The following is a 25,460-nucleotide window of genomic DNA, read 5'->3' as shown; positions in this document are numbered from 1 at the left end:
TTAGTGCCTTAGTGGGTAAAAATACATATATATAAACAATGTATTAAAGCCATGATTTCACAGATATTATTGCTTATAGTGAGAAGCAAAAAAAAAAAAAAGAGTGAGCTAAAATCAAAGTAAGATATTAAGAAAATAAGAATATTGGTAGTGAGCAGTAATTGTAAAAATCAAGAGGGTGGGAAGAATATGGCTGCCATTTGAGGAATGGCACAAATTTTCAAGGCTCCCTTGGGCTCAGACTGCAGAAAGGTCTTCAAGATCCTTTAAAAAGCACAGTCCGTTACTCCCACAGAAATAGAGACTCTTGTCTCACTGGTCATCCATCTGTAAGTACATGCCAATTTCCATCCTGATAAACTAAGCCCAGACACTACAGGCGGCATCTGGGAGGTGCAGGCATGCTTCCTGTATTCCATGCACCACCTATATCTGCTTTGACCTTGGCAAGGGCATGTGTGCGTGTGTGTGTTGTCTGTTGAGACTGACACAAAATGCAGGATGTCCCTGACCATCTTCCTCTGACTCTGGGGGACAGGAGTTGGCCATGTAAACAATATAAAGCCCTGGTTACCTGGATGCTCATTCTGCACTGGCTCCTGAACTCTCCTTTGAGAGCCCAAAGTTAGGGACTCACCATCAGATAGAAAAGTACAGCAGGGTAAATATGGTTTCTGTTCTGATACCCACTCTTAAATCTATACCCTAGTTATGTGATACAGTTTTTGGATGAGCTGGATAAAGTGATGCCAAAAAGGAATCATCACTGATGGCTGAAGCTGCCCAACATCCAGCCAGTTTATGGTCAATAATCCCACCCAGTAAGTTAACTCATCTGTTACCAAAGTATATGATTTTCTCTCAGTTTACCTTGAAACATACGGCAAGAAGTTTCATGATTCAAGGTCAAACATTTTTGGTTGCTTTAATAACTTGTTTTACCTAGCTCTTCAGGATGCTTACTTGCTTCTATCTGCTTGAAATATCTTTCTGGATAAAGTTATACTGGTTCATCTCTGTAGCAAAGACCTTAAGAGCCTTGGCTGTCTCCTTGTTGATCACTGAGGTGGACGCTACATTTTACAACTCGGAATGTTGACCCGTGTGCCTGATGTTCAGAAATGCATCCAAACCAAGATTCTGAGCTTCCATAAGAAGACAACAATCCAATCTCCAGATTGGCTGACTTCTCATATTTAATAGATATTTAAGGAAACTGGACTCTGGATATGTGTAGGAAGTATGATATTCTGCTCACTTCCCTAATGCTTAATTTTTAAGCAAGGTTTGGTTGACAACAACATTATTTAAGGAGGATGGCCTAAAGAATAGGTAGTGTTCTTCTCTCAGTCTTCTGGAATCTACCTCAGCCTAGCACAGAGCTCTGAGCACCACCAGGCAATTTGGCCTTTGGAGGAACCTCTGTGGCTACATGGCCATCAGCTTGCATCAAGGGGCTTCAAGAAAAAGAATCTGATGAGTAATAGCTCTCTCCATGCATTTTGAGGACTTTTGATCTCATGTCAGAGTCCTCTCTAGGAAGATGTTCAGGTAATTCTTCTCCCATCTCAGCAGTCAGAGAAATTCACCTTCACCTGAGCAATGAGTAAATTTTCATCTTATGGATGGCATGACTCTTGGTACTGAGCACCCCTCTCTCAGAGCTGGCTGCAGGAGCCATGAGCAAGATCTGGGGCCTCTTCCATTACTTAGTGTACTAACACTGCCTGTGACTTATCTTTTCTGTTCACATTTCCACTTTAAACTCTCTCAAGCCCAAATTCTTTATCTGTAAAAATGAGATTATAAGCCTATCATGAGAATTTAAAAAGATGTATACAAACTCCTTTGTATTCCCTACTACACATACTCAGTATACTGTACTAATAGCTAATATTTGTTGAGTGCTGACTGTACCATGACTTATTCTAAGCACTCTGTAAGTGTATTTAAGCCTCATACAACTTTATGAGGTTGTTGCTAGTGACATTCCCATTTTATAGATGAGGAAACTGAGGCCCACAGGTTTAAAAAAAATCGACTCAAATCTATCACAGGTAAAATCTGGATTTGAACCCAGGTCCCCAACTCTGATCCCACTACTATGGGCTACTACTTTAAAGCTATTTTTTGGTCTTGTGTTTCCCAACAATTATTTACTTATTTTTGGAAGCTAGGTGCAGTCTCATTTGCGGTCACCAATTTATCCAGAATTTCTCAGTTTTATAACTCAAAGTCCCATTTCCCAAGATACCACTCAGTAGTTTTCCATTATCTCCTTGATCTTTGTAGCAGTAATATCACTAATACATGCAGATACCTTCATGCAAATGAGGAAGACGGGGTATCCATTTACTTTTAATACACTTTTGATTTTCTTTCTATTTATGTAAACTGCCTTAAGTCCTTTCTGGAATAAGATGGGGTACAGAGAAACCAATATAAATACAGAACTTCATATTGTGCTTATCTCTTAAAGTTATGGGTATTAATACATATATTACCTTTATATCCTTGTTCTGTCTCCCTGAGATCAATTTTGGTTATTGGTTTGAAATCAGTGTCCCATAATCGAATACACCCATCTCGTCCACCAGTGGCAAAGCCTTCTTCACAAGCATACATGCTAAAAATTCCAGCCTGTTGAGTAAGCCAGATAATACTGCAATGATTCTGAATAGCCATTATAGTTGGTATTGACCATTTTAAAAAAGAGCAAAAACAAAACAAAAAAGTTTCAAATATCTTGTTCTCTATTGAAATCCTGACAATAGACCAGGTAGCCATTTATAATATCCTTCATTTTGGCTACATTAAAATTGATCATAATTACTACCAAAGCAAATTAGTTCAAATGCTCCTTTAAACCATTACTGAATTGACGGCAAATTGAAAAAAAAAATTCACTAATTCCTTGGTTAAAGTAGATATGAAGATCAAACTGTTTATGTGATACCTGATCTTTATAAAGAAAAGGCAACAATGGAGGTGTTTCATATAAATTGCCATTCAAAATAATCAAACAAAGATAATCCCAGCTAGGAACATAAACACTTTCACGGGTAAGCAGGTGCCCAAAATGCATCTCAGTGAGCTTAAGAAGGCATCGCCTGATCCTAACTGAAGACAAATTACATTTGTGTCAGTTTGTTAAGCATTATATAAAGATGATTTTTTTTTCACATCTGAAATAGTTACATAACTTAAAGATGCTTTTCCACAGGAAAATATTTATCTGGTCTATTGAAAATTGTTACAAGTATATACTGTTCACATAAGATCCAGTGTGAAGAGAAATTAGGTCATTAAGGCAGCTGCTTTTATGCATGAAGACAACTATGGACCTCTGGATTGTTTATAAAACTGTTTAATAATTAGTGAAGCCAAGAAAACTGGTTCAACATACAAGACAATGAAAGGTATTTTGCTAAGATGCACTTCAATTTTTCTTTATATTACAAGTAATAGGGGGCCAATGTGGAGGCAATAAGCTATAGGTCTGGGGAGTTTCTAAAAATTTTTTACCCAATCTTCATTTACTACAATAGGCTTCAGCTTTCACATCTCCCCATTCCTCTGGGCATTTCTATTTTATCATCTATAGATACAGCAATGTAACCATTATCCTATGTTTCAAAAGAAAGCAGAATGGTCAGAAATAAAGTTTGCTCTTGTTATTACAGAACAGACCATCAAAAGAGAGAATTTTATCAATAGTTCCTGTTTGTGTCTTAAGAGCTTGTAATTGGGATATGGAGGTGATTCTCACTGCTTCAGAGTGAGGACAATCTACCCCTACCAGCCAATGTAGAAACAACAGCTATCCACATTCTTGCTATTCAATGCACGGGCCACAGGCTAGCAGCAGTGGCATCATCCCAGACTGAGACAGAATCTGCATTTTAACAAGATCCCCAGGAGAGTCATAGGTACCTTAAAGTTTGAGAAGTATTAATCTATAAGATGAAAAGGATGATGAAATAGTTCTATTCTTCTAGATGTTAGTGAATAATAACACTAAGCAACTCAATCAATAATTGAGGTGAAGGCTAAATTATTACATTTTTGAAATATTTCTTTTAGGTGAACAGAATTAATTTGGGAAAGTTTTTATGAATGTTTAGAGAGTGTTCAGCAGAGTCTGCTGATTCTAAAGTAACAGGAGAAGAAACACATATTTGTGATGTCAACTTATTTCATAAACGACCACCAAATTTCCACATGGATACACTCACACTATGTGCTCCTTGGATAGTGCGGACTAAATTGAGCCCTTTCCAGACGTAGATGTCTCCATTTAAAGCACCAGAATAGGTGATGTCTTCTTTGGCACATGCAAGGCAAAGGATGGTCTGAAGATCCCCTGTTTTGCCAAATATCCCTCTTTTTGCAGTCAGGGCATTTCCACAGAGCATCCAAAACTGGAAAGCAATAAGATGAACAGATCCAAAAATAATGTACTCATTCTGATGCATCACATTATTGGTATTTGCTTCTATTTCAGTGCATTCTATATCATTGGCTATAGCCAAACGAGGCACACATAACTTGTTCTACTGCAACCTACAGAATCGCAAAAACCTTTTAGCCAACTACTAGCAGTATAAGAAAAACTTTTAATGGCATTTTTTAAACTTTCAAAGTAACAAAATTCCTAAAATTTGCTAAGTGTTTAATGGTAATTAAACACAAAACATCAGTGTTCTCAGAGTTGGAATAAAATGGAAGAATCATCAGGCCTTTAATTTTTAGTCAAATTACAGAGGCAGTATAGGTTCACAGTGAAGAAATTTTGAAATTCAGAAAATATAAAGAGGAAAATAGAGGTATCTAGAATGTCCCATTTAACATGTTGATGTATCTTCTAGACATTTTTGGGTGTATATATATATATATATATGTATTTGGAAATAATGTCTAACTAAAAATGTGATAAAAATCTTCACTGTAGAAATGTTACTCAAAAAGTTTTCTAAATGTGAGTTATCTTTCTATATAACTGAATAACTGATTAAGCTTTTCAGTTTTCATTGCATAATTTATCATGTGGAAGACCATCAAGCATAAAGCTTGAGCTACTATAGAAAGCAACAGCAAAACTTCCATGGTTATACAGCAATTAAGTATTTTGCTTTGACATGGTTTTTTAAATTTATGAACTGATATAACTTTCCTGCCATATAGCCCTTTAGTTTATAAAGACTCCTTACGTTTATTTGATATTCATAATCATTATCCCTAATTCATAATACCCCTGAGCACAGGCTAATGCAACTATTCCTATCATCCTCATTTGGAAGTGAGGGAAAAGTGAAGCCGACATGGTTTGCTGAAGGTAAGGGCTTAATGGGTGTTCTACATGAAAAAAATTTAAATCTTGATCTTTGCCTTGAGAACTTTAAATCTAATGAAGATACAATTAAAGCAAGAGACAATTTCAAGGTAGTGTATTCAGATTACATACAAGTGGCAAGAAAATTCAAATATAGAGAACTGTGTTGAATTCTTTGGAAAGAACAAGGCTAGGATTTGGATCAGTGGAAGAAGAAGTTGCACAGGAGTTCAAAAGAATAGGATTAGGCAAATCCAGGTAACAAGAAAACTGTGAGGAAAAATCACTGACAAGCCAAATATTCTGTGCTTGTGGGAGAGGAAAAATGGCTGCTTCTTAAAATATTGAGGGAAGCAGTTCTGGGATGGTTGTACCACCCAGGAAGTCTGGGACTCTGGCAGCAATGGAGGAGGTGGTCCTTAGGGAGGAGGAGAGGCAGGTGTGCCACGACAGGATTCTTCTCTAATTAAGGAAGAAGTGTCAACTCTAGTGATTTGTTTCTTTGGGTATTTATTACCTTTATGGAAAGTACACATGGAAGGAACAAAAGATCTGGGGACAAGATAATTAAGTATACGCTTTCAGAAAACATCTCCTATTTAAGTATTACCCTTGAACCTGAACAAACTACCAGGTATAAACACTTACTAGAAGTAGAAACATGCCAAAAACCAAAGAAGGTAGACATTTACTTTTTTCACCATGTCTCCGCTATGGGAAGATTAAAAGGAGAGTAATAATTTTGTAATCATTATCCCTAAAGAAGAGTAGTTATTTTGTAGTTATTATTTAACTTAGAATGTGCACCTCTGATCTGAGTTACTGAAATTTTAACAATTTTAATTTAAATTTTAGGTAGTTAACATACAGTGCAATATTGGTTTCTGAAGTAACATTCAGTGACTCATCATTAACATACAACGCCAAGTTATAGAAATATTCCTAACAGACAACCACAAAACATAGACCATTATCCTCAGACACAAAGGTTGTTCTGATTAATCACCCAGTAGGATAGAACGGTGCCAACATGAAACATTCCAAATAATCAAATGACTCTCTAAAAAGGCATATATAGATGTAATGCCAGGATAAGCAACTTTTTGTAGAAACGGCAAATTTCTGAATTATTTCTTGAGAAGGATTTCCTATTTGAAAAACAGTGACAATTTAAGGTAGCAACACATCAGTAAATCCACATCAAATGAACAGACATTGTTTATCTTCCCCAGTCTCCATCCCCAGATTGTAATGCTAAATTTGTTAGAACTGGCAAGTACCTTGGAGTTCATCTGGCTCTAGGTAAACTCCAATGTCCCTTCTGCTACTGTTTTCAAGCATTCATTTCAGATAATTGAAATTTACCTATCTGCCAAACACTGAGAATTTGCAAAACCAGAAAGGTTTTCACCCTAGCTGCAAAAATTTCTCGTAAAAAATATTTTCTTGGAGTGCATCAAAGATTTTTGCATTCAACTTGTCACTGGAATCATTCATTTGCTCTTAGGTAGGATTGGGGGGAAAGGTGGGGATCTTCAAATTGGTTCTAGAAAATACAGATAGTGAAAGTATTTGCTAAAGCCTGCTAAAACTTGTTGTGGGTTCTTTCTAAACAAAATTGATAAAGATGGCTAGATGGGCATTTGCAGACTATTGCATTTGAGGTAAAAATATTCAGTTTTGCTTAGAAAAAAATGTCTGCTAAAACATAACAAATTTAATGGGATAAACAGCTCTTACTGTTTTGTTTTTTTTAAGATTTTATTTATTCATGAGAGACACAGAGAGAGAGAGAGAGAGGCAGAGACACAGGCAGAGAGAGAAGCAGTCTCCATGCAGGGAGCCCAATGTGGGACTCGATTCCGGGTCTCCAGGATCACTCCCTGGGCTGAAGGGAGGCACTCAGCTACTGAGCCACCCAGGCATTCCACTCTTGGTGTTTTTAAACGAAGTTCCAGGGTTTTGTGTATCTCTGTTTTTAGAATTAACGGATTAAAAGAGTTTACCAAGAATGGAAATAAATAGAGAAGAAGCTGGAGAGTAATTCATGAATTAAGCAGCTAATCTATTATTTTTAATAATCTGTTTTGGGGAGTAAAGTCAGGCCAAGATAGATCATTGAAGAAATAATTTCCAAGTGGGACAAGTTCTATACAGAGAGCTAGAGACTGAGTTTAAATCTTCTCTGCCATCATTTTTGTGATTCCAGGAGAAGAGGAAAAAATTAACATTATTGTGCCCTCACTTGCTCCATACACTGTTTAATGTAATTCTTTATAAATTCAGAAGGTAGTGATCCACAACCCTCTGGTTTTTTGTTTTGTTTCGTTTTGTTTGAGAGAAATTCAGCATCCAGGAGATTAAATAACTTTCCCAGAGTCAAGTAGGAGATAACAATGAGGATTCAAAGTCAAATAACCTCCTATGTCTTGACTTTCTCACTGTAGGATATGTGGGTTGGATGATGGCTCTGGGGTCAGAACCCCAGACTTCTAGAGAGCCATGAAAGCGTAATGGAAATGAGGCTTATCATGATCTCACAAACTGTTCAATTGTTGGTAAAAGAACAGTTCAGTGCCTTTGCCATTTGTTAGATTGCAGATACATACACCTTTGATTAATAAATGTTTGCAGATACATACACCTTTGATTAATAAAAACTTTATGTAAAGGGAGTTATTTATCAGTTAGTTATTTTCTGGCTAAAATTTTTTGAAATACTGGTTTCCTAGGAAAGTTAGGAAAGAGGATCTTTAGTGATGAAAACGTTGATAATCTTTGAACATATGATGGGCTAAGGACCTTTCTGCTCCCTAGTCCCATGATTCTATGGGTGACCAATGCCTACCCATTATAACTCCTGATTAAAGGGCAATGCCTCCCCTCTTCTGGTTCTGCTGCCTTCCAAGCTCTCCCTACCAAACACTCATCTTCCCAACAAGGCTCAGAAACAATACCATTCCCTTCTTGGAACACCTAAAATTCCTCTAACCAGTTGGGATCTCCCCTTTATCGCTAGAGAATTTTGGGTTTGCCTCTCTCTCAGAATGTTCTGTTTTAATGTTTTAATTGCTATACATCAAGCAAATTGAGAGTAGGGTCAAGTTTTTAGTCTTTCACATGGTAGAAATGCAATTAATGTTTATCAAATTTAACGAGTCTTTCAGGTGGCCCATATAAGCCAATGTAGGACCCTCCAACTGCTACTTAAGCACAAAGTTCCTGTATTTGAGCAAACACATTCTCAGGTTTCTGCACAAGGATAACAAAATGTTAATGAAATCCTAAGGTATTGGTAGGACACTTGATACCTTTGAATAATAGAACCTATAGGCTTATCTTTTTGTCTTCTGTTTTTTTTTTTTTCATTACTTTTTTCTTATTTTGGAAATACATGTTATTGTAAGATAATTTTTAAAATAAAGAAAAAAATTAATCATCAACTCACTACCCAGGGTTAACTGTGTAACATTTTGGGATCTCTTTTCAATTTATTTCCTACATGAAAATATACTTCTAAAGTAAAAAGAAAAATGATCAAAGCAACAAATTTACCCCAACCAGTAGACTGTAAATGAATCTTGCATATTTCCTAATAACATCAAATAATCATCTAAATCATAACTTGTAATGATTGCACGGCATTTCTTCCTATGGATATACCATATTTTATTTAACCACCTGAGGTCAGGTGGCTTCATGTCTTCTTTTGTCTAGTTTTATTTGCTATTGGTAAGTTATTCAACAATGAACCCATCCTAGGTTCATACTCCAAACAATTTCCTTGAGATAAATTCCAAGATATGCAATTATTTGCTGTGCTCTCTTTGGCACCACACATACTAACACTGAAAAGAAGTTACTGGCTCAAAGGATATTAACATTTCTAAAGCTATTGATAGATATTACCAAATTTCTGAAATGAAAGACCAGAAACACTCATTTCTGGTACTCATTTACCTGTCCACCAGCAAGGTTTTAGAATGTCCATTCACTAAATTTTGGCAAAAGTACATTTTAATGGATTAAAAATAAAAACATTGTTATTTTAAAATTTCTACTCCTGATTTATGAGATTTAGACTTTCATATATCTATTAGATGACAATGTTTCTATTTTTGTCAATTACACATGTCCTTTGTCCATTTTACAGGTTTGCCAGAGGTCTTGACATTTCAAGGACAAACCAAAATTCTATCTAACATGCTTGTGGCTTACACTTTGCTTGTTTTTTGGTTTGCCTCCTTTGTTTATTCGGGGTGAGGGTCAGGTAGACAGAATGTTTTAATGTTTATATAATTGAATCTATAATGGTTATTCTTTATGGTTTCTTACTTTGCTTTTACATTCAGAAAGGCCTTTCACACACTTAGGAGCAGTTAAACATTTACTTAGATATTCTTCTTGTTATTTCATAGGTTTTTAAACATTTAACTCTTTGATTCATAAAGAATTTATTCTAGTGTAGGGTATGAAATAATTATATATATAACTTTTTCCCCAAAATAGATAACAAACTGTCCTAGGGCCCACTGGTGTAGATACTATTATTATATTCTAAATTTTTATATCTTTTAAAGTCTGTTTCTCAGTCTTGTTTTGTTATTTATCCTTATCCCAGTCTGATATATTTTAATTATTTTAATTTCATAATGTGCTTTAGTAAATAGTAATATAGTTTCCTCTTCACTATCCTTTTTTTTTTAATCCAAGTTCTTGGTTATTCTCATTTTTTTATCTTTCCAGACTAACTTAGAATAATTGAAAAAGAATTGTCATGGGTAGCCCGGGTGGCTCAGCAGTTTAGCGCCACCTTCCGCCCACGGCCTGATCCTGGGGACCCGGGATTGAGTCCCTTGTCGGGCTCCCTGTATGGAGCCTGCTTTTCCCTCTGCCTGTGTCTCTGCCTCTCTCTCTCTCTCTCTCTCTCTCTCTCTCATGAATAAATAACATCTTTAAAAAGAAAAGTCATATGACAATAACAAAACTTCTGGAGATTTTATTTGACCTTGTACTGAATATAATTGAAATGATATTGCTTGTAATTTTTAGACATCATGTCCAGAACCAAGGTTATCTCTCCACTTGCTCATGTCTCCCTTTATATTCCTCTGTAAAGATTTGTAATATTCTTTAGCTAAGTCTTGCATACCTCATTATATTTATTTCTGAGCATCTCATCATCTATTCTTTTCTAACCATGAAGTAGGAACAGTGGGGAGGATCATAGAAAGCTAGACTCGAAGAAGGACAAAAGAACTGGGAAACAGGAGGATTTGGTTGGGGGAATAATATAGATTCCCACTCCATTCAGACAAAAACTCAATATTTTTATACACCTGCAGAGATCTCCACTTGCTGGAGTCAAGCAAGTAATCCTTACACTCTTTCAATTATGAACTTTAACCTCAATTAGCTACAAACCTGTAGAGAGAAGATCCTGGGGTATATCCCAGGGCCCAGCAGAAATTTTTGCTATATTGGAGCAAAGAAAGTTAATGATGTTGACTTTGCTACCTGTTTAACAAAATGGAATGAAGCAAATAGCCAAAGGTAGATCCTGGGCCACCTGTGATAATTCAGTCTGTGTAGTCTAGGGGAAGACAGAGGCATTTAAAAACCAATGACCTAGGTAGGTTTGTACTATGGATCCCTTTATTTCTATATCCAACCCAACATGGCACCTTCCTTCTAAAAGAATGTATCAACACGACCAAGTTTTGGTATGCAGTATGTGTAAAACATTCATCAAAATATAAGAGTTTAATTCACAGTATTAAAATCAGAACTGTTGGGATCCCTGGGTGGCGCAGCGGTTTGGCGCCTGCCTTTGGCCCAGGGCGCGATCCTGGAGGCCCGGGATTGAATCCCACATCAGGCTCCCGGAGCATGGAGCCTGCTTCTCCCTCTGCCTGTGTCTCTGCCTCTCTCTTTCTCTCTGTATGACTATCATAAATAAATAAAATTAAAAAAAAATTTAAAATCAGAACTGTTTTAAAACTTGCAATCCTAGAAGTACTATGAGTATTTAGTTTAGCATTTAATTAACAAAGTTTTCTTTTCAGCTGCCTGCTGGGACTCCACTTGATGGTCCTTTCATAGTAGTTCTGAAAGAGCCCCATCAGCTGATGTCAGCTTGCTTCAAGATTAAAGAAACAGGTAAAACAGCTCCAAATTTAAGATACACAAATAAAACTGAGCCACTTCTCAACATCAAATTATGTACATAAGCACGTTAAATTCTTCTCATTCAAGGTATCAAAAAATGTTTTTTAAAAAACTACTTTACCTTTATATGTTTTACTCCACAGCTAACCACTCTGTTTGGCTGATATGGATCCCAGGAAATATCAAAAATCTGTTTAAAACAATTAAAAATTGCTATGTTGGTCATTTAGGCATTTTTGCCTTCTTTCAGGTATCAGTTCAACTGCCAAGACTCTATCCTAACACTTAGAACACAATGTTACCTACGTAGACTGAACAATGGGGGCATTTGGCTTGGCAATGGATAAGGAGTTGCTAACACACGTTTTGTTGCATCATATCTACTTACCTTAGGCCTGAATAAAGAAATAATAATTAACCACCATCATTGAAACAAGCTGGTGTCATATTTTAACTTGGTCCACCCAGGGTAAACAAATTGTAATGATTTAGAATAATTTTTTATTAAATTTTCTATACCTCTCCATAATGATAACAAAATGCCTTTGAGATAGCTTTGCAATAAAAATAAAAAGAATTATGAAGTGTTTAAGCAGGAAAATGTTTAATAGTCAACTGCAATTCAATGTGGCTGATACTTTCTCATAATCATAGAAGTTAATATTCATAAACATAAGGCAGAGGCATTTATTTGGCACCTAACTTAGCCCACCTGAAATAGTCCTTTAGCTTAGCATTTTAATCTGACTCAAAATACTATTATATTTTCAGTTTTCCAAGGAACTGAAAACATATCCACTAAAACTATTTATCATTCTTTAAGAAAAGCTACCAGACAGTTTGCAGGCAGTTTTCCATTTTGGGAACGAGGAAGAGAAGAACCGGTCAACCTTGAGGGTCAGATCATCCGTGGCAATTGTTCAAAGTGCATATTTCACCAGCCCAGCTGAAAGATTTTAATTTAGTGGGTATGAAATTGGGTCCAAGCAACTGCATTCTTAAACAGACCCCAAGAGATTCTTATGCAGTCAGTCCATGGACCACATTCTGTGAAGCTCTAATAGAGAGAAGGAATAATTGTCAAGGCTGGAGTCTAAATCAGAGAAAGAGCTTAGGCTGCTAATTTCTCATCACATAGGAAGGAGAAATATGGACCAATCATCAGAGAGAAAAGGAGGACCTATAACCTTCAGTTAGGTAAACAGGAACAATTATAGATGACAGAAAGAGCACTGAAGAGCACTTGGTCCAAGTACCAAGTTCCAATGAGAGTCGGAGCCTATTTTAGCTATGCAATCTCAGGCTAGTTTTAGCATCTATAAAATAACCCCTCAGTTCTGAGATCAATTAAGATAATGTATGTACAATCATTTTATAGGCTATAAAGCACTCATTACACAAATGAGTGCTACAGATTAAGTATTTTAGCCACTAAAATAATCTTGAAGATAATCATTTGCCCATAAGGAGCCAGTAATAATTCATATTGGCACCAGTAATAAAGAACAAAACTGTGTGATACAAATTATGGGGTCTTGGAGAACAGTGTTCTAAAAGAACAGCATTTCATTAAAACATTCTAGGCTCTCAAAATGATAGAGTTTGCACTAGAGTAGCATTATACTTTTCACAATTTACTTCTAAGTGGAAGGTGTAAAATACATGAGCAAAACAGTAAGAAATTCACATATTGATATAGTCTAATCCAACTTACTTTATAAGATATGATGGGATTATCATAAGCAGAAACATATCCAAAATGTGAGCACCACAAATATTTTCAACCTGTTCATTAAGTACGAAGTTAATACCAATTAACTACCAATAAGTTAATAACCTGCAAGTAGAGCTTAATTAAGGATCACTACACTGAAAAGTCTCCATAGGGAATTCTTACTTGTGGCCAGGGGTAGAAACCATTGGGACCAGGAGGGTGCTGGGCCTCTTCCAACACCAAAGTTCCACTGCTGGTCATTCCTGGACTTTCTGAGAACTTAATACTTGAGTACAATTTGCCCAACTGTGTAGCAACAACTATAGAGTCACCTTAAAATCATGATTCTCCATCGGTAGATGAAAAAAAATTTTAGAGTTCCCATAAAGAAAGAGACTGTGAATATCTAATTCAGGCCTCGTTCTGCATGAACACTTACACTGAGGGGAAATACAAAGCTAGCAATCAGTGTAAGATAGTCATGCAAATTCACTTTTTTTGAAATTAGAAAATTAATAAAGCAGTCAAATTATTTAAATTATGTAAGATAATGCATGGAGAAATATGTTTATGATCTGCTTCATAACCTATCTTGCCTGCTGTGACTATATGGAATTATTTCTGATCACATGGACTCCATTATGATAAGCAGGCCACAGTTTTAATGAACTGTCATTATATTCATTTAAAGTGAAAATGTATACACTTGTAAACACATTTTGTGAATATTTTCTAACTACTTCCATTTCCAAATGAATATATCTAAACTTTACATACAATTTCAAATTCAACCCTATTTTGATTCTATGAAGATGCTAAATGCCAGTATCAAAAACTTGTATTGCCTATGAAAAGTAGTAAAAATTTAAAGAAAGCAACCGATCAGCAGAAGAGATCATGCTGACATAATTATTGATCATGAATTGATTTTTTTAAAGTCAGTTTTTAGGTTGAACATGTAGGAAAAAATCTTATCATGGAAAATTTACTTTTAAAAACAGTACAACTTTGGAAGCTACTGCATAATTCCCTCACAGTTATGGAAACTGCATGGATCCATCCAACAAGCTCCTCTTACCCGGTCAGAGTGGCCAGTGGCAGAGGCCAGAAGTTTTCCCTTCCTCCAGTCCCAAATGCAGACTGTGTTTTTGGCATCCAATCCCACAGAGGCCAAACGCTAAGAATAAGAACAACAATTTAATAGCTGAAACAGATGGGCACATTTCTTATTATCCATGACTTCTTTCAACAAATGGTCACTGACTACCCCACCCAGGGCCAGAAACTGAACATAGGAAAAAATATTATTTCTCAAAATCCAGCTTAAGTCCACAACTAAAGATATCAGAGATGACTTCTATTAGCATATACTGAAACTTCAAAAACCTAGAAGTTGTAACTCATTTGTCTCAAAGCCTCTGATTTAACTGGTGAACATCAGAGGAACAAAACCTGAAGGCAAGGTTCAATTTTTTTCCTCAAATTGTTTAAATTTTTAAATTTAAAATCTTAATGTGAGATTTAAAACAGTCTAGGATTCTATGGTCTAAAAAAGCTTTGTCAAACTGCCAAAATTAAAGGGTTTGACAAACACATAAGGAAGAAAACCCATCAATGAACATTATGTTCATTCTTAATTTTCATAGTTCCACAAACATTTCAGGGGACATGCTGGTAAAAGTAATCTAGTACTTCATCTCCTGGCATAAATTCTTTGGGCTTATAGCAGAACTTGTTCTCAAGGGAAAAGAAAATTTAACACATTTAAGTATGTACAAAATAGAGATCATCAAAACATGTATTAAGAGCTTCTAGCAAGACGCCTTGCTTAAGGAAACAGCACTGTGTAATGGACAGAGAGGCCTGGACTGGGTGTAAGTAGATCTGGCTTCTCTTTTGACTTGTGAGGAGCCAGACATATGAACTTGGAAAATTAACATTACGTTTTCTTGTTTGTAAAACGAATGCCAAATACTTGTTATGTCTGCCTTGTAGGATTATTGTGTGCACTGGTGAAATAATGTAAGTCAAAGGGTTTTGAAAACACAGTGGCACCCAAGTAATAAGAGTATCTGAGCTTATGTATTTCACTCAGTATGTTGAGTGTGTATGCATATATATAGAATGACACAGTCACATCTAGTTAAATGCAAACGTGTCGTTCTGCAGGGATTATTCCATTTTCTTCAGTAAAGATGGTTTACTGTAACTGTTACATCAGTAACATTTAGTATAAAAAAATACTTGGTTGGAAGTTTTAAAAATGTGCCCTTAAGAAAGGGTGTCTTTGCAGGGTTTTTTTCTCTGCTGTAAGTTTTAATAGAGCATTCCAGCAAATGGAAATTATAATATGTGGTTGCATTTTTATCCATATAAGAAAAATTTGAAGTGTGTGAATTTCATTTAGCTTATTCTTTTTTTTTCTTCTTCTTTTTTTAATCATGGGCACTAAGGTAAAACCCACATTTCTTGATTGAAAAAAAGCCAAAAGTAATCTATTTCGTCCATTTGTAGTGACAGGCCCCAGAGCTACCTAAAAAGCATTTCTATTGCCTTTTGTTGTTTGAGAGGTGATGGGCCATTTGTCATTTTCTAAATATCACTCGATTCCAGTGAACTCTGTCCAGAGAATAAGGCAGACCCGAAGCAATAGGCACCAACAAGCTGGGAAATCCATCATGGCAAGCAAATAGGTTATTTTTCTCAGCTGACAGTTGAGTACCATGCAGTCCACCCTAACCCTCACCCTTCCAAATGGAATCTAAAAGAGAACAGCTAAGATTTTAACACAAAATAACAAAGAAGTCAATGTTAAAGCTGGATTTCCTTCTGCTGCATTACATTTTTCTTGTAATGCTTCAGAACAAATTCTGTTGTTTGTTACAAAAACAAAATCAGAGAATGTGCTTAAGAGTACACATCTAAGCCTACATTCACATTTGTACTTGTGTCTGCATGCTAACATTCATTGAATTTAATCAGGAAGTCAACCACTGCCAATCTGAACAAATGGGACTTTTGGTGTTTTTTTAAAATAATACTCTCACACTTTTTTCAGTTGGCGAAATGTATTAGCATGAAACAGTGTGAAGCCAAGTTAGAGGTTATTCAAACTGTCAGGCAGGGCATGGATTTGGAACCTAAAGGATGGTGGCAGAGAACTGGAAGGTGAAAATGCACTCAGAGGGACTGTAAAGATACTCAAACACACGTAACTCAGTGGCTGCTTGAATTGCAGGAGTGGATAGGGAGAAGCAGCAGTTAGAAGAGACCTTGAGGTAAAGAGTTAAAGAGAATCTTCTCAGTGAATTATTAGGAGGTGTTATCCTCTAAAAGGATGCTATCCTCTAAAAGCAAAGGAGATGCTCAGGGCTTGAAGTCTATGAAAAAGGTTAGGTCCAACACTGATTTCAAATTTAGGAAGCTAAAATGGAAGATAGAGTGGAATTGCTGAGTCACAATAGGTCCAATCAACTCAAGTTCATGACTTCCTTCTGGAGGCTTTTCATCTGATGGTGAGACTAGGGGAAACAAAACTGGAACCTACCCAGAGCTGGGTATCAACGAGACAGCTGGAAAGGTTCTGACAGGAGAGGATTCTAGGAGGTGGACAAGGGGAAGCAGCAAGGGTCAGTGGGCCTTCTGAGCCTATACGCTATGTGCACTGTAATTCTGGGTGACTTGTGAGAAGTCATTAAAGAAAACGGAAATGGAAAAAGACACACACCTGTCCATCTGAGTCGAAAGCCAGGCAGGCGACTCCATGTGTATGGACATCTTTAAGAATAGACACAGTCTGGACATTATAGGAATCCCATATACATATATATGGCTCCTTCCCAACTTGGCCAGTTGCAACGAGAGTTTTATCTGGGTGTAAGGCAAGGCTGAAAAAGAAAAAAAAAAGGCCTCTTTTTCATATCCTCCTGAACAAAGTTAAGAAAAGCATTGATTTTCTTTTATCCACATTTCTTTCTCATTTCAATCATCTAACAAGACACTCTCAAGAGAAGGCGTCTGTACTGTCCTCAAAGTGATAAATTACCTGACTTCTCTAATGGAAATGATGAATGGCAAAGAGAGGCTTAGCACAGTTTAACACTAATTTCTTTTGATCTTACCTATTTGGTTACCTTAAAATTAGACACTATTATGATTATAATTCTATGATTAGAAAACCTAGATAGTTCTATAATTGCTTTATGTCAGGATATTTACTTACTTTGAAGATATTACTCAGCTTTTTCAAGTTAGCTTTTGACTTTAATTTGAAAAAAAAGATGCTGTTGCTAGGAGAAACTGCACTTCTCAGAATTAATTAAACCTGCTTGCACAAGCTCTGGATGCCATCCTCATTAGGATTTCAAAACACGGAGGGGTCTCAGAGTCAAGTGCTGTTTCTGTGTCGGTTGCCATAGATTATGTATTTTAAATGAAAATTTCTATTTTACATAAATCACTGTAACACCAAAAGAACCACAAATTACTATGCTTGTGGTTTGTGTAACATTTTTTCCTCTGTAGTCCAATCAAAATAAAACTTTGTCAAATACCAACTAGAATTTCAGAGTGTATAGCAGTCAAGAGGGAGAAATGTCATCATTATTATTCCTAGATGAGCAATTACTCTGTTTTTAAATCATTGTGTAAAGAAGTTGTACCTTTCTAAAATAGGTGTTGAGAATTTTTTAAAAGGCACATCACCTATCTGAAAAACTAGCAGATGACTGTTTACACAAGTTTTTTTCCTTTTCAATTTCAACATCTATTTAGACAATTTTTTTTTTTCAAACTTCGGCATTTTACTTTATTTTTTTTTCCCATGTTTTGTTTTAGCTCGAGCTTAGGACGTCTCAAAGTCCCAGCATGATTTTCATACAGACATATGCTGTATAATCAGACCTGGATCTGCACACTGCTGTCCCTGTCCCTTCTGGCTTTTTGGGGGGACGTTCATCTCTTTGCCTCAGGTGTCTCGTCTATAATAATGGAGTTCCAACGTAAAAGTAGGTAAAATACAGAGCATTCAGCACAGCACCAGGCTCAGAACACCCGAAGCAAGTTTCATGATCATTTGTCTATCTGGCATCTAGATACAACCAACACGTGCATCTGTGTGTGGACACAATGCGTCTTTCAAGCACAGGTGACTTCCTGCCTCTCTCGGGTCTCCAGGTGTGCTTCCCCCAGATTCTGCAGCAACCAGGCTCCCTAGGCTGTCCCGGCGAGCTCGTCCTCGCCCCACTGAGCTCCCTTCCTGGCCTCCCACCAAACCCAGTGTGGTCTTCAGCGCAGGACCTAAGAGTACATCCCCTTTCCTGAGCACCGCCCCCCCCCCCCCCAGGCCCTTGCACCTGGTGCCGCAGGGCCGCTCGCTGTCTTCCCAGGTGTTCCCTACGCCCCCACTGCCCACGTCCTCCTGGCCCCCCTCGTCCTGGGTACTGCTCCCCACGGCGGAGGGTTTTGTTTTCTTCTTTTTTAAACAAAGGGGGTGCAGGTGGAGCCCGCACGGTGCGCAACGTTGCTGTAGGAGAGGAAGGTGTGGGGCCAGATGCAGGGAGAGGAGGGGCTGGCGGCCCAAGGACCCCGATCAGGCCCCAGGTGCTGCTGCAACACCTCTTGCCCGAAGCAGCGTGACCTAAGGGGGGGGGGGGGCTCACAGATGAGTAACACCTCCAGGAGACCCCTCTGCAAGAAGTCTGGCTTCGCATCACCTGTCAAGCACACGCCAACCCTCCGTGATGCCTCGTGCCCCTTCCCCCCGCCCTCAGGCACCATGTGGGGTACTTCCTCCCGGTGGCCAGGCCGGGCGTGGGGGCCAGGTTCTGGCCCAAAGGCTACGCAGGGACGGTACCGCCCGAGGCCAGAGCCGGGGAGTCAAGGCACGTACCCCAGCCGCAAGCCTACGACCTTCAGGGGGGAGGGAGGACTCGGACAGCCAAGGCCTTACGCGGCAGCCCCCGGGGGCCCAATCCGACCACCGCGAAGGTCCGAGTCACTGCACATCCTCAGGGGTCCCGCCGGCGGCAGCCAGGGGCCCACCCTGCGGGGGTCCGCGGGCCTCTTCACCCGAGCCCCCTCGGTGCGCGGATGCTCCCTGCGGACAGGGGCGGGGAGGCCGTGCACCTGCGTGGGGGGGCGGGGGGAGCAGTGTGCGGGGTTTCCCAGGAAGGCAAACAAGGGGCGGGGGCCCGGGGGCTTCTGATGCGCCGGGGCTGAGCGCAGGTCCAGATGCAGGGGCAGCCAGGGGGCGCCCGGGAGGCCGGCACAGCGCGCAGGGGGGGCGCGGGGCGCGGGGCGCGGGGCGCGGGGCGCGGGGCGCGGGGCGCGGGGCGCGGGCACCGGCCCGGGTGCTGCCGCCCCACCACCCTCCCCAGAGGAAGATCTCGGATCCCCGCGGGATCTCGGGAGTCCTGACGGCCTGCAGAGGCGTCCTGGGGTAAGAAACCCTGGGTGGCCCCGGATCTGAGTCTCCATCTAACAAGTGCCTGCTGGAAAATATATCCTCGGGGGTCTTTATACGGAGCACCAGAAAAAGAGAACACATATAAAAGGTGCACAGGGCATCCGTGTGCAAAGACAATACTCAGAGTTAGTCTTGCAGAGAGTAGCAGAAAATGAGATGGGTCAGGTAGGCCAGGGCGGCCTTGTAAGCCCTTTAAAGCGGGCCGGGAAGTTAGGGCCCCACTGCCAATTATTAGAGGACATGGCATGAATAGTTGCATTTTTTAAAAAGGTAACTCTAGCAGCAGTGAGGCAGTGGGAAGGACAGATGGATGAGAAGTGTTAGGAGAGAAGGCGAGGAGGCCATTAAGGGAACAGGCGACAGATAATGAGAGAAGGAGGGGTCGAGGGGATTGGAAAAAAAGGATGAGTCAAGAGATATTTAAGGGAAAGAGAAAAAGTTTTCGGATGCTGAAGGCTAAGGAAAAGCCTGAGCATGTCAAAGCTGACTGAAGTTTTTTGCATGGGCAACTTTTAAACTCACAGAATTTGCAGCCCTAGAGTTTAAAGCCTATGAGGCGTAATCATGGAAAAAAAATGGCCTTAACCCAACTTTTAGTGAGGAAACCAAGGAGACGCCTTAGGTTAGCACCACCCCTGGAGTCCTAAGGGCTATGAAGAAGAGGATCTGACTGGATAGTATGATCCATGAGGGCAGGGGCTGCTTCCATCACTCTACACACAGTCCCTGGAACATTATATGGCAGAGTAAGCAATAAAGTGCTTGCCGAAGAGGAAGCAAATAATGCCAGCAATCACGGCTGCTATATTGCCTCTCCACACTGACCTAGGCAGTAGGTTCTACACAGGAACTGGAAACTAAAGAGGAATGAGTGTTTTCCCCCTAGATGGTCAGAGACATTATCATGAGACATAAATGAAACATTTGCTAGATCACAGCTTCTGTTTAAAAATGTTTGAGATAGGGGCGCCTGGGTGGCCCAGTCGGTTAAGGGTCTGCCTTCAGCTCAGGTCATGATCTGGGCTCCTGGAATTGAGCCCCAAGTCGGACTCCATGCTCAGTGGGGAGTCTGCTTCTCCCTCTCCCTCTGCATCCTCCTAAAATAATAAAATCTTTTAAAAAAAATATTTGAGATACTTGGTAGACTTCTAGGGTCCCGAAGCTCCCAGAATTTTAAAAAATCGCTCTTCCAGGCAGTTTTCTTACTATAATTTCAAAATCCCTAACCTTTCTCGCTTTGTTGAATGGGGTGGAGGGCAAAATAGGCAGCTTTCAAGAAATCTTGAAAGAGACCTTCAAAATAACTTCCCAGTCTAAATTACTCAATTAGTGGTATGACCCAAAAACATTTCATTATGGATTTCAAATATCTTTACTCTGGTTATTTTTGTTCTTTTCCTTTACATCAAGGGTCATAACTATCACAGTCATTAAAAAGTTCACATTGGAAATTTTTACTTTTTAATCTTTTGTCAGAAGTTCTTTTATGCTGTTCTTTACACCATCTCTTCCTGGCACATAATTGCCACTGATCCAGGTTCTTCCTTTGCCATTTGAATACATTATCAGTTACCTGTTTCTCTTCTTGTAAGCTGAGACTCTCTGACCTCACCTCTCTGGCTTGCTTGCAACTTGATTGCTTAAAAAAATGACTCATAATGTTTCTACTTATCCATGTCCTTGTCAAGAATAGAGAGAACAGAGAACAACCTTTATCCACTTTGCCAATTGTTACCTTCTCATCAGCTCCCTAGAAACGTCACTCCTTCTACCTGATAACAGAATGAAGGTATCTGTGTATCTTTTAGAGCACAGCCAAGTGGCACTTTACCTTTATTTTAAATTTGTCATATCATTTCAACAGCGCTCTTTAAACCTCATCAGAGACCAGAGGGAAAACCAACAAACTTTAATCTCTGGATTTGCAAGAGCATAATATATAAGGTGTCAGTAATGGGACAGTTGCAGAAGCACTTCTATAATAAGCAGGTTGGAAGCTACCATCAAGGTATGTATGTATTTATTTAGTATTTATTTATTTATTTATATATTTATTTATTTAAGATTTCACCCATTTATTCATGAGAGACACAGAGAGAGAGGCAGAGACACAGGCAGAGGGAGAAGCAGGCTCCATGCAGGGAGCCCGAAGTGGGAATCGATCCTGGGTTTCCAGGATCATGCCCTGGCCCGAAGGCGACGCTAAACCGCTCAGCCACCCAGTTTGCCCCATCAAGGTATTTATGATATTCCCAAACCTTCTCCATTTAGGAACTCAAGATATTCCAGAAAAGACATTTTGAGCAGGATCTGCTTTTGTCCAGTCCCAAAACATCTTTGGAATTTTAGTTAAGAAGCACTCATATGACAGATGTGTATATCTGTATGTATTTTCCTCACATAAAACCAAATCCAGGGCAGCCCGGGTGGCCCAGTGGTTTAGCACCGCCTTCAGGTTGGGGTGTGATCCTGGAGACCTGGGATTGAGTCCCTCGTCAGGCTCCCTGCATGGAAGAAGCCTGCTTCTCCCTCTGTTTGTGTCTCTGCCTCTCTCTCTGTGTCTCTCATGAATAAATAAATAAAATCTTAAAAAAAAAAAAAACAAATCCAGCCCTGCTGCATATTTCAAAACTGTTCTTTGCTCCTTCCACAGAAGTGCCTGAGCCTAAAAAGCCACCCTACAGTAATGCCTTTAGATGAGCCAACAGATTAAAGGAGGTTGGGTCCCCTTATCTGATTGAGGGGCTGCCATGGAAAGAATCATACCTCCTGAATTCCTTCTGATAAGATTTTGTCCATGAAATGTCCAACTATTATGTACTTTCCAGGGAGGAAATTACAGAAGTGGAAAGCACCACCATTACACAAAATATCTGTTCTACTCTAAGTCTCTCATCATCTCCTTCACCATATCACACTGTTGTAAGTCTTCCTGTGACTGGAAGTATTGATACTACTTACTTATATTTTAAGTCTATCTGCCATTTGAGAGTTCATAAATCAAATCTCTTCTATGTTCTTCTAAGAAAACTTGCCCTTTGTAAATTTTGCAAATCATTCTACTTATAATAGCAAAGCCACAATATTTAAAACTTTAAAAACTGACTCCCTTTCACTGAGGGTCTCGATACAATGGAGGTCTTACTCCACACCTATATGAAAAGGTTTGGTGTCATCCTATTTTTTCTTCGGTACTCAGCTTATTACATTGATAGTATGATACACGCAGCAACAAAAAAGGGATCAAGCTTTTAAAGAATGCCTTTCTCTGTGTATATAAAAATCTGGTTCCCTTGGGAAATCCCATCTTCTGTTACCATAGCAATAGAAAGCACTGCAGAGAAGGGCTTTCATCACCCTATCTGGGAGAAGGAATTGATTTGTTTCTCCAGCATGCCAAGAGGGCAAAAGCATGTCTTTCTGATGTCAAATGAAATCAGGAAGATTTCCAAATATGTTGTGTGAGGAGAAGATGAGAATTAATGGGTAGTGGAAAGAGGGAGCCTTGCTTATAAAGGTTAAACAGAAAACACTAATCAGCACTAATTATTCTTGATTCCTGGAGGCAAAAAATTATATCTGAGTACTTGTTACAAGTGAAGCATTTAAAAAATGTTCATGCTTCTGACTTCACTTTTTTTTAAGATTTTATTTTTTAGTAATCTTTACACCCAATGTGGAGCTTGAATCCACAACCCCAAGATCAAGAGTTGCCTGCTGCATGGACTGAGCCAGTCAGGAGGCCCTGACTTGACTTTTTAAAAAAATTTTTTATATATTTATTTGAGGGGAGGAGGGGCAGAAGGAGGGAGAGCCCAACAGGGAACCTGGAGATCATGACCCAAGAAATCAGGAGTCTGGTGCCCAGCCCAACTGACTGAGCCATGCAGGCACCCCTCCCCGATTTTACTTTTTAAAGCCTCATTTCATTTTGCCCAGGCTGCTTCAGTGATTCTCTCAGTAATAAATTAATGTTATTGTCTCTTTTTTAAAGTAGTCTCACCAGGAAAGCATGAAAGCTTTCTCCCTGCTTATCCTACAGATAACACTGAAAGAAACTTCCCAATGTTGGAGATATAAGTGCATCCAGGTGATTGGGCTGAACTGTCTGAGAGCAGTGGGGAGGCAGCTGCTTGCTGGGCTGGAGAGGGAGTGGCCAGCCTCAGTGGATATGCACCAGAGGAAGAAAAGGCAAAGGAAAGCTTTATTTGAATGCATTAGCCTGGAGATAGTGTGGCCACAGATGGAGGTGGCTGTGCTCAGGGCCTTATCCCCCAGGACACCCTTAGCACTAGAGTGCCATCACCAGTACTGGGACCTTATCTGATACCACCAAGGGGGAGGGCCCTGCCTTTCAGGTGGGCCTGGGGAGGATGAATGAAGTGATGGCAATGTGGACAGACCACCAATGGTCCATTGCCATGTTCCTGACCTGTGTGAGCCTGAGGGTACCTGTGTGGTTGAGCATGGAGGTTCCTCAAGTTGGACTCCTTAACAATCTTGATGAGTGGTACATCTAATAGGAATTAATGTGATTTAGAAAAATGAAGAAATGCAATATATCTTACCTGCTTCATACCACCACCTGTATTGGTATGGAAATATATTCTAGTAATACTTTAATAGCACACTGAAGAACGGCTCAAGAGCATAGTAGTTTTGCTGCCTGGGATCAAAGCGTGCAGTGGCATGCTGAAGCCAGCTAAGACTGACCAGCAAGAACTGTTGAATTTTAGCAATTTTGAGAATCAATTGTTAAATGCAACCACTCTCAAATATTAAATTATATAAACTTACCCCTAAAAAAGGCATACTAAAACTCATTACTTCCTAATGATTTTACTACATTTGACTATTATCTTGAGGTTATTTTCCATTCTCCTCTCTCTATGGTAGAAGTACTATAGAATGATGTGCTACTGCACATCTTTTTTGAACTCTGTTTTCAATACTATCACATTAGTGGTTTGAAATCAGCCATTGTGGGAGTATTTACATCATGGAAATCAACCAACTACAAATAAAGGCTTGATATATTGTTTTGTTGGTTGTCTACACTTAAGACATACAAGGATAAAATGTTAATAATGCAGAATAAACTTATAAAGGGTATCATGTCTATAGCTGTTATATTGTGAATAACGCAAAAAAATGAGAAAATATTCTTCCAATATACAAAAAATACCATCGAGGTCAGCAGAGAAATTGCTTACATCATTGGCAAATGATTAAAGTTCTAATATATATCTTTATTGTCTTGGTAATAAATCGAAAATACCAACATTCATGTCAAAACTACATTCATTTGTCAATGATGTGAGGGACTTCTTTTCTGAACCAGAGAGTAATCAAGCATTCATTCCTTGTCTGATTTTGTCAGATCATAGTTGTACTGCAACCAAAGTTTGGCCACAGATACATGAGTTCAACAAAAATCAATGAAAGTATTCTATGAGAATCGATTGGCTGTGTAGAATTTACAATAGAGTGTTATTTTTTTATTATTTGTAAATTATGTGCCACCCATCATTTATACCAGTAAAATTTATCACAAACCTTTGAGGGTATATGTCGGTTATTAAACAGGCATCAGTACATCACTGAAGCATATCTCCTCTACTTACTGGCACAAAATAGTTTCTCACAAATCATTTCAGCAAATTACTCAACGTCTATGTGGCCCTGTTTCTCTCCCATAGAAGAAGAAGAATAGTACCTACCTGAAAGAAGGTAGGTATAATTGTGAGGGTTTAATAAATCCTAAGGCAGCTATTAAAACA

At 38.9% G+C, this 25,460-nt stretch overlaps 1 protein-coding gene across 7 annotated transcripts in view; it reads right to left on the bottom strand.

Moving 5' to 3' along the window:
- EML6 (EMAP like 6) overlaps positions 1-25,460 on the bottom strand; it is a 281,419-nt gene that overhangs the window by 153,602 nt on the left and 102,357 nt on the right. For all 7 annotated transcript variants that reach the window (XR_011997927.1, XR_011997926.1, XR_011997929.1 and 4 more), the window contains exons 2-6: positions 16,942-17,101; positions 14,293-14,391; positions 11,622-11,690; positions 4,236-4,421; positions 2,505-2,640 (exon numbers count right to left, since the gene is read on the bottom strand). Coding sequence is in view for 2 of the 7 variants with exons in the window: in XM_025992653.2 (XP_025848438.1) it covers positions 2,505-2,640; positions 4,236-4,421; positions 11,622-11,690; positions 14,293-14,391; positions 16,942-17,101 (650 nt within the window). In the remaining 5 variants the exon portion in view is untranslated. The remainder of the gene's footprint in view (positions 1-2,504; positions 2,641-4,235; positions 4,422-11,621; positions 11,691-14,292; positions 14,392-16,941; positions 17,102-25,460) is intronic.

Source organism: Vulpes vulpes, chromosome 16 (genome assembly GCF_048418805.1).
Source record: "Vulpes vulpes isolate BD-2025 chromosome 16, VulVul3, whole genome shotgun sequence".
Lineage (NCBI taxonomy): Eukaryota > Metazoa > Chordata > Mammalia > Carnivora > Canidae > Vulpes > Vulpes vulpes.
This window is presented reverse-complemented; position numbering and strand designations above follow the sequence as displayed.